We start from the raw sequence: 10282 nt of genomic DNA, 5'->3' as shown, positions 1-10282 counted from the left end.
GACCTGTTTATCAATCTTATGATTAAACTAAGGCAGGAGAGGTAACTTTTGTTCTCTGGTTACATTCCCTAGTACTAGATCTCCTTGCTTAACCCAATCCACCACAACCAATGGATACACTTTCTTGCTAAAGATCTAAATTATATTACCCCTTAATTTTGTTGTTGTAATTAGAAGCAGGACCAGCTCAGTCTCTTACACCAATTCTGCCATTCAGCAATATCATGACTAATCTTTTATCTTCTGCATTTTCTTTCAGTAACTCCCTGTACTTTGTCATGTTGGGATAGGGTTGCCAACGGTCCCATATTAGCCGGAACATCCGTATATTGGGCTAAATTAGTTTGTCCCATAGGGGACCTCCCTTGTCCCGTATTTGACTGCTACTACGCATGTCCAGGGGACTATCGGGTCGGAGCGCCACGTCCAGCCCCGCCTCACCTGTCCCGACATAGTGCTGCCCATGAAGTGCAGCAGCAGTGCCTCGCCCGTGGCCCCGTCGGTCGGCAGCCCAGCCCGACATCACGCGCAAAGTCCGGCGCCCGGGCCAAAACTCCTCAGCTGGCCCACCAGCTGGGCTTTGTGTGCAGTCCAGCACCCAGGCCAACTCATCATTCACCCAGCTACGGCCGAGTTGGTCAACGAATTGCCGTCGGAATTTGTCCCTTATTTGGGAGTGAGAAGTTGGCAACCCTATGTTGGGTAGAGAAAATTATTTTCACTTCTATCCTGAAAGATTGTATCACTAGTTTTATATCACCCCTGCAATGTGCTGTCAAGCCCTGTGAGAATACTGCACGTATTGATGAGATCACCTCATCCTTCTCAACTATATAGCAAAGGCCTAGTTTACTCTGCTCAAAATGACAATCTAGCCTCACCCATACAGAAATCAATCTAGTGGATCCTTCTTGTATTACAAATACAACAACCTTCCTTAGTAAACTATAACTAACAAAAACCTAATCTCTATAACTAAATTTAGCCTTGCATTGAAAATTAGGTGACATGAATTTAACTTACACCATCATGAGTGAAAGGGATAAAATGAAATTGGACAGAAATTAAATTTAGGAATTAACAGACTGTCCTCCTGACACTGAGCTTTCCTTCACAAGTGTAGTGAATGCGCAACTCTATTGGCTGCTAACCTCAATAAAGCAGCTTCTTCCAAAATCTTGTTACTGGTTTTATCATTGATTATCTTTATCTTTTGCATATACTCTCTCAAATTCCTCTGAAGAAACCACTATGATCTGACGCCCAAAAAAATCTCTTAATTTGTATGTGTTCTATTTGCCAATTTTGAAAATGTTGCCCATTAATTATCTGCACGATGAGTGATTTATAATTGATCAAGCATCCAACAGATGGACCTTTCGAGAAATCGACATGCTGAATTGGTACACTTTCGGGCAGTGAAATGTTTATCCCTGTAATACAGTAAGCTAAACCCTTAAGCAGAATACATGCTGAAAGACAAAGTTTACATTTCATATAAGAAAGTGCCATCCAAAATACTGACCTGATCTGCTGTGTATTGCAAAATTTCACATTTGGAATGGGCAGCCTATCCACTTTGACTCATTCAAAAGAGTTGCCATCTGCTCTCAGATGGCAACTGCAAAATGTTGTTTAAGCAATACAGAATGATGTAATAACACCGTAGTTATCTGTGGGATGTGTTGGGTTAAAGTGTTTGTTGGCCTACTGTTTGATCCCAGAATTCCTGTAATGCAGAAGAAGCTGGTGAACCTTCATTGGTCAAGGTCCAGAGCTGTCACTAAAACTTCAGAAGGAGTTGATGAAGTTAGTGTAAGCTTGTCCAAATCCCACAGGATCTTCAAGCTGAGGATAATGGCTGATGTGATCATCAAGGACTGACACTGTTGAATTTGGTACCAATGTCCTGAAAGAAAATAAAGAGTGGACAATCTTTCTACATCAGCTCATCCAACAATTCTGATTTACTCCTTCACTTAACAACCCCAAAGTAAACTTCATTCCCACACCAATCTGTCTGTCCCAAGTCTTCTCCACTGCCACAGAATCGCTACTTGCAAACTAGAAGAACCACACAACGAACTGTGTTTCGAGTCTGAAGAAGGGTCCCAAATATCACCTATTCATATACTCCAGAAATGCTGCCTGACCCACTGAATTGCTCCAGCGTTTCGTATTTTTTGTAGAAGAACAATACCTCATGCCCCACTGGATTGTCTACATCCCAATTGTATGAACATTGAATTTTCAAATTTCGGGTAACCACAAATCCACCCACATTCTCTCCCCCTTTGTTCATCTTTTCCATTCAACTCCAGGTTGACTTAGGTCGATGTAGGTACTAGCCAATGGAATTTACCGAAGTCAGCACCAGCGACAACCTACGTCATCCTGGCGACAACCTACGTCATCCTGGCGACAACCTACGACAAGCCAACTGTCGCCGAAAAGCTTTGAACATTTCAAAATCCAGCGGCGACCAGAAAAAAGGTACAGTTCTTTGGGCGACTGAAGAGACCATACAGGTGACACCCCGGCGACCATGTGGCGACAGCCTAGTCGCCTGTAGTCACTTTAAAAATCGCCTAAGTGGGACAGGGGCATAACATAGGCAATTATTGCCTCAAGACAGAGAACAGCAAAATCACACAGACAGCACAGAGGTATTGACCTGATTGTCAATTATAGTGATGGTGGATGAGAGATAAATACAAGAATTTTACACATCCTACTTTTCTACAAAATATGGATCTTTTATGTTCATGTCAGCAGACAGAGCCTCAGTTTATCATCTCAGCCAATTCTGCACTGAATTAACCAAGAGTAACTGCTCAGTTTTCAATCTACAGTCTTGACTCCAATCAGACTTATTGCCGAGCAAAGGTCCCCACTGTAAACCACCTTAGCTTAATCCAGTTAGGTGGGTATGCACAGTGGATAATCCCACAGACATTTACTGCTACATTACAACTGCTATTGCAGTTCCAGTGGTGAGAAAAAGTGAATTGAAAGATGGTGTATACTGGGTCAAGTAGAAACACTGGAACAGTGTAATTAATTGCCTCTTAAAATGATGTATGGAAATTCATTGGTATGTTAATGTCATAGGAGCAGAAGTAGGCCATTCAGCCTATCGAGTCTATTCTGCCATTCAATCATCGCTGATCTATTTTCCCTCTCTCTTTCCCCATTCTCTTGCATTCTCCCCATAACCCTTGGCACCCTTATTAATCAAGTGTCTGTCAATCTCCACCTTAAAAATGCCCAATGGCTTGGCCTGCACAGCCGTCTGTGCCAATGAATTCCACAGATTCACCATTATCTGACTAAAGAAATTCCTCCTCCTCTCCTTTCTGAAAGTACACCTTTTATTCTGAGGCTATGCCCTCTGGCTCAAGACCCTCCCAGATCCGCTCCACATCCAAAGACATACAGGTTTGTAGGTTAATTGGCTCAGTATAAATGTAAAATTGTCCCTAGTGTGTGTAGGATAGTGTTAATGTGCGGGGATCACTGGGCTGCGCGGACCCAGTGGGCCAAAGGGCCTGTTTCCGCGCTTTATCTTCAAACTAAAACTAAATCCACTCTTTCACTATTCGGCAAGTTTCAATGAGGTTCCCCCTCATCCTTATAAACTCCAGCAAGTACAGGCCCAGTTCCATCAAACGTTCATCATATGTTAACTGAATCATCCCCAGGATCATTCTCTTAAACCTCCTCTGGACCCTCTCCAACGCCAGCTCTACAGGTAAAATCCTATCGTGGATCAAACTGCAAGTAATTTTCCATGTTTCTGTCCTGAGTTCAGTTAAAACTGAGTATTCACAAATAAAGTTCCTTGTCCCTGGCATCTATGCTTTGTTTACCTTTTACTAGTTTCTATTTGCAAGCTTTTAATCTTTGGACTAAAGGACTCAAAAGCTGCCTGTGTTAATTCTGGTCAAATTGGAGATGCCAGGCCACTAAAATTGAGTAAAGGCTTCTGGACTGCTAGGCCATTTGGTCAATTTAAATGTGCCTCCTGCAGAAATGGGACAAGCTGCAGAATGGTGCCATCTTGTCTGGAGCCTAGATAAGAGTTGCAGGGAAAGAATGGGACATCTGCAGATTCTTACAATTAGGTGTAAATTGCATGAAACGGATTGGGTGAATGCAAACCAGACATACACATTGTAAATATTGTTGCAAAGCTTTACTTTGCTAGATGTTGATTGGGTTAAGTGTTGAGCCTTGTCTGGGTTTCTTGAATACCTGGGAAAATGTTTGCTTCCTTCCAGAAGCTCCGTTTGAATACAATGTATTGGTTACTGTATTATTGCGTTAGGGAAATGTCTATCATGTACTGTGTTAATCGATATCTGTTATTGGACTGTAAAGAGACCACCCCCATGTGGTTCGGTCCCTCAAGTTTCGGGGACCTATAAAAGGTAGCTCCCACGAGGTCCTGTGTCGATCTTCCGTAGAACGCTTGGGACGGCGTGACCTTTTGGAGTGTCTCTGCTTGCACGAGGCTAGGAGGGCTTGGCCAAGCAGATACAGGGATCAAACCCACGGTGGTTAGCTATAGTAGTGGGGAACTGTCACTGTGTTTTTCCAAATATAGTTTAGATGCGCAAGTGCTTGACTCAGTATCTTATTGACTGAAACTAGACTGAGGGAAGCTTAGAACGAGCTAGTTACACCTGGGTAACAGGATATAAGGAATGTGTATTAGACTGGGATATGATCCAATACCTCATCTGGAGCATATTTCGCAGTAAGAAAGTGCTCCTACTGTACAGCAGCATCCTCTGATTTATTATACAGCAAAGACTATCATGTCATCCCAATTCAGAAAAAAAAATATTTGACCTTCCTGCTAGTTTACATATTTGTTTAAAATTGATGCATGCATGCTTAGCTTTATAATTGCTTTAAAACCATAGTGCTTAGCAATTATCCATCCAAAGTCAGAGAGTGCAGACAATTGCAGTCTGGTATCAGTTAGTTAAGCGAATTGGAAATACAGGCAGAACAAAACTTACTGGTAAAGATTCAGAAATTCAGGATGAGGGTTCACAGAATCCAGCGGTCCATAGATTAAATGTACTGTAACAAAGAATGGGACATTGTCACACTGTCTCGTGTGTTTTGGAACTATGTCCGTTAATAAAGGGAACGACATCCATTTTGTGTTACACCAGCAACACTCTGGTTACATTCACAAAATACCCCACCATTTATGGACCTCTAATTCCAATTAAGTGAAACTAGAAACTATTGGAGTTTTTTGTAACTCAATAATATACATTAATATTTCAAAATCAAATTTCTACAATTGTACAAAAAAGCATCCTCGAGGTACTCAGCACCTTTGACCAAACTAGAGAGAGGTCATTGAAGAGCGACAGAGCAGGATCTTGGATGGTTTTTTTCCATCATTCTTTAGGCCTGAATACAGAAGATAAATAGCTCAGAATTGCCATTTTAGCAGGCAATTCTAGATAGAGTTTGTGCATGCACGAGTAGGGTAGCACAAACTTCCACAAGCAGGCTTGAACCAGGTTATCCTGGCACAAAGCCCACAGACCTACTGACATTAAAGACAAATCTGGACAGAAGCATTAACTTTTAATTAAATGAGTTAAATGCATTTAATTATGTTTTTAAAAGTTAATCATGTTTAATAAAAGTTGAATATTAATTTTATTGGTTTGAGTGTTTTTCAAATATTAAGAGAACATAAGAAACATCCAGTTTCTGTCAGCTAGTAAACCCAATGACAGGCCTTAATCAGCTTTCATAGCATTTCTGGGAGCAGACATGCCAATTTGTGCACAATATTCTTCGACAAAAGCATTGGGATAATGACTAAATAATAAATGTTAGTGATAAATATTGGCCACTACACAGAAAATAACTTTCCTCTTCAATTCAGCACCATTAAGTTTTATGTCTACCCGAGAACTTAATTGCATTATAATATTTTATCTGAAAATTCTTTGTCAATTCAATTGCATCATCAATGCTCAGTCAGGTCTTTATGCTTAATAAGCAAGTTCGGTATTCCGACTGCGCATGCCCAGGTCATAGGTCACTCGCTATAAACATTCTCGGCAACTGTGGCGCTGCGTTGTGTGCAGACTTGCGTTTCGCCCGTGGTCGGGTTCTGGCCCAGGTCTCCGGCGCAGCGGGCGCTGTTGGGTTGCTGCTGGGCCGTCCCCGTCCCCTCCCGGGTGTCCTGTCCCTGTCCGGGCGTCGGGGGGGGGGGGGGGTGGGAGGTACTGGCTCCAGCTCGGCTCTGCCTGTCCCGCCAGGTTGGCCGGCAGCCCTGGACAGTCCGGCCGGGTTGGCCGGTAGTCCGCGGCTGACCCGGAGCAGTGGCGGCCCTGGACTTGCAGCCGGCGCGGAGGTGGGGCGGGGGGTGCTGGCTCGGGCTCGGCTCTGCTCTAGGAGGACGGTGACGGTCCAGTGGCGGTTCGGCAGCACTTGCGGCGCCAGGGACCCGGGTTCGATCCTGGCTGCGGATGAGGCGCGGGTCTATGAGTGCGCAGCTGCCGAGAATGTCCCTCCGCCAGTCCAGTCTCACCCCGTGTCCCACACGCATCTGCCCCTTCTCCCTTGCTGTTACACCCTGCTCTCCCACTACCTGGCACCCCCATTCCTCAGATTAAATATATTTTTACACATAAATCATGAATAAAGATTAAAATGTATACACTTTATACAGCCAGCGCTTTGTTCGCTTTTTCTTTATAGCGAGTGACCTTTGACAAATCCCATGAATCCTTGCGTTTTTCGGAATACCAAACTCGCTTATTCTCTCGAGTGAGCAGCAGATGCCAAACAGAATCAGATGGTGTTAGTGACTAACGGGCCTGTCCCACTTAAGCGGCTCTTTCGTGGACTGCCAGGGACTAGTTTTAATGGAATTCACCTACGACACCTGGCGGCAACTACGACAACACAAATTGTCGCCACTGTTGCCGAAATTGCTTCAACGAAATTGCTTCAACCCAAAATATCGCCTAAGTGGGCCAGGCCCATAATGGTGCATGATTATTTGTAAACAACTCTCATATGTTTTAGAAAAGTTTCTCTATTAATAAAAAAGGCAGACATTGTTCAACATACATGGAACAGAGGTAGAAATCAAGGCTCCTACCCATCGATCTCTGTACTTCCACCTTTGATTGATGAACTGTAAAATACTGAAAGAGCATTAAATTATAGAATGTTATACCTGCAATCAGGACAGAGCTAGGACAAAATGACATGGAAATATACTGTTAAGGCTGCTCTTCATCATGAGTATTTAAGAGGGCTTGCTTCTTACACATTTTAATTTCCCTCATCGACCTACATCCATTCTACAATCTTATATTTCACCTTCCCCCAGTTTACGCAAAACCATTACAAAACTCAGTCACCATCAACAAAAAGCACTTGGCCCAACATGTGCCCTTAACTCCAAGAAGACCAAGGAGCTCATTGTAGACTTCACGAAGTCCAGGGGCAGCACGCACACCCCCATCCACATTAACGGGACGGAGGTGGAACGTGTTTCTAGCTTCAGGTTCCTGGGAGTCAACATCTCCGATAACCTCTCTTGGACCCACAATACCTCAACTCTGATCAAGAAGGCTCACCAACGTCTCTTCTTCCTGAGGAGACTGAAGAAGGTCCACCTGTCTCCTCAGATCCTGGTGAACTTCTACCGCTGCACCATCGAGAGCATCCTTACCAACTGCATCACAGTATGGTATGGCAACTGCTCTGTCTCCGACCGGAAGGCATTGCAGAGGGTGGTGAAAATTGCCCAACGCATCACCGGTTCCTCGCTCCCCTCCATTGAGTCTGTCCAAAGCAAGCGTTGTCTGCGGAGGGCGCTCAGCATCGCCAAGGACTGCTCTCACCCCAACCATGGACTGTTTACCCTCCTACCATCCGGGAGGCGCTACAGGTCTCTCCGTTGCCGAACCAGCAGGTCCAGGAACAGCTTCTTCCCGGCGGCTGTCACTCTACTCAACAACATACCTCGGTGACTGCCAATCACACCCCCCCCCCCCCCCCCCCGGACATTTATTATTATTTATTCAAATCATTTGCTATGTCGCTCTTCCAGGGAGATGCTAAATGCATTTCGTTGTCTCTGTATTGTACACTGACAATGACAATTAAAATTGAATCTGAATCTGAATCTGAATGTCATCTATTTGCCCTGCCTGCACTGATGGAATACTAATCAATACAGCTTCATTTTCAAGATTTGATGTAATTATAGAAGGCAGAAGATTCTGCTTCATGAAAGACTACTAATTCAACTTTGTAATAATATGTTTTGCAACAACATCGTCTTGATTAAAATTAAGTCAGTATTTGCACATTTTTGACCAGAGACATGTCTTAGCATATTTGCACGGTCCAGCAATGCAGGGACAAACATGTTTGCTGACAGCACTGGATTATCTGTACTTAACCTACCAATCCTTAATCCAATTCCATACAGATATTCAGCTTTGCATTTATAGAGGCAGCAATCTACATTACCCACTGTAACTGGGACTTTTCCCAGTTGCACAATTCTGAGAGGAAAATTAAAAGGTTCTTGAATAATGAATGTAAATCAGACCTCATTTCAGTGATTCCGTGCTCGACCTCTTATTATACCGCAGGCCAAGCAAACGTAGATGTAAAAACCAGTTGGCAGAATGTAAGCTGCGCTTTACAGAATATACAGCAACACGCCATTTTAATTGCACTGGCATTTCTGGACCTCAGCTCTGTTGAATGGATTTGTGTTATTTCCACTGGATGCAATTTGCAGGGCATTTATTTATATTTTCCCTTCCCTGGCTCAAAACGACCAGGAAGGATGGAATAAGCGCACAGGGAAGCTAGGACATTTATGAAAGTCAGGATCTAAAACAAAAAATACATTTATGATACTTCTCCATATGACCAACAGTAAAGTGTAAAGAAATCCTGCCCTATATTTAATGAACATTTTAGGAGCCTCACAGTTTCCTGTGCAGGATTAAAAAAAAACGTGTTACTCAACAGGTGACCTTTTTCTCACTTAATGTCTCCAACATCTCTCTCTTATCAAACCTCATTATTGCTCATTTGAACTCTCCCTTCCAACTCCTGCCAAACTGTAAAAGTACCAATGGATAAACCCCCAGGTTGAAATAGAAACAACTCATTATTACCTTTTCTAACTCCTGCTCCGTAATCTTGAAACTGTACTACTATTTATATTTTACATATATTTAATTTACTTAGTATTACGGTGGCGCAGCAGTAGAGTTGCTGCCTTACAGCGCTTGCAATGCCGGAGATCCGTGTTCAATCCCGAATACGCGTTCTGTCTGTACGGAGTTTGTACGTTCTCCCCGTAACCTGCGTGGGTTTTCTCTGAGATCTTTGGTTTCCTCCCACACTCCAAAGACGTACAGATATGTAGGTAAATTGGCTTGGTGTATGTATTAATTGTCCCTAGTATGTGTAGGATGGTGTTAATGTCCGGGGTTGCTGGTCGGCGTGGATACAGCATGGCCTATTTCCGTGCTGTATCTCTAAATTAAACTAGAAATCAATCATTTATTCAATTCCTTTTTAACCCATTCTTGCAGGGCATAAAAGGATCGATGCAGACACGCTGGGTTGTCTAAAACCAGGGGATACATTATTTTTAAAAAGAGGTGACCATTCGGGACAAGATTGAGAAGGCACTTCTTCACAGAGTGATAAATGTTTGGAATTCCCCACTCAATAGCTCAATGCGGAGAGGCAGCCTGTAAAAGGTGGTGCTGGTGGGCATGAGGTAGAGTTGTTCAGCATTCAGATAGTCACAGCAAGCAAGGACCAGGACAAGGACAGCCAGCACCTGCTCCACCAAATTCATGTCTTCTTATGTGACAGCAGCTGCTGGCTCTCGCTCTCAGCCCAGCTTCTTACAGCAGAGAAATCTCAGGGTTAGGGAGGTCTGTGCAGTTAAACAAAGAGAAGGGGGGGGGGGGGGAGAAGAGGGAGGGGAGAGGGAGGGGAGAGGGAGATATCCTACAACCAAGGTAGTCTAACAACACACACAGCTGGTGCTACCTCTGCTCAGCAATGGTCCATTTACACCATACAGGAGCTTGACGCAAGTTCCTGTGCTCCCCCATCTCAACGCGGAGAGTATGCAGCGCTAACCCTAGCCTGCCCAACTCCATCCCTCGCATTCAGCCTCTCCAAAGTCAAATGTGAGCAATTTATGACTGGAAAGTAGGGGTTTCTGTCAGGTTTTTGTTATAGT

The 10282-nt window shown here is 43.7% G+C and overlaps 1 protein-coding gene across 3 annotated transcripts in view; it reads right to left on the bottom strand.

The window, feature by feature from the left end:
* Positions 1-1328: 1328 nt before the first annotated feature.
* Positions 1329-10282, bottom strand: part of mest — a 32235-nt gene continuing 23281 nt past the window's right edge. Inside the window, exons 12-14 of one of the 3 annotated variants that reach the window (XM_033040079.1) lie at positions 7117-7193; positions 5028-5091; positions 1329-1909 (exon numbers count right to left, since the gene is read on the bottom strand). In XM_033040079.1, the coding sequence (XP_032895970.1) occupies positions 1792-1909; positions 5028-5091; positions 7117-7193 (259 nt within the window). In that variant the 3' untranslated portion in view covers positions 1329-1791. The remainder of the gene's footprint in view (positions 1910-5027; positions 5092-7116; positions 7194-10282) is intronic. The other 2 variants (XM_033040080.1, XM_033040081.1) reach the window with 2 other exon arrangements.

The sequence above is a fragment of the Amblyraja radiata genome, chromosome 21 (genome assembly GCF_010909765.2).
Source record: "Amblyraja radiata isolate CabotCenter1 chromosome 21, sAmbRad1.1.pri, whole genome shotgun sequence".
Taxonomy (NCBI): domain Eukaryota; kingdom Metazoa; phylum Chordata; class Chondrichthyes; order Rajiformes; family Rajidae; genus Amblyraja; species Amblyraja radiata.
This window is presented reverse-complemented; position numbering and strand designations above follow the sequence as displayed.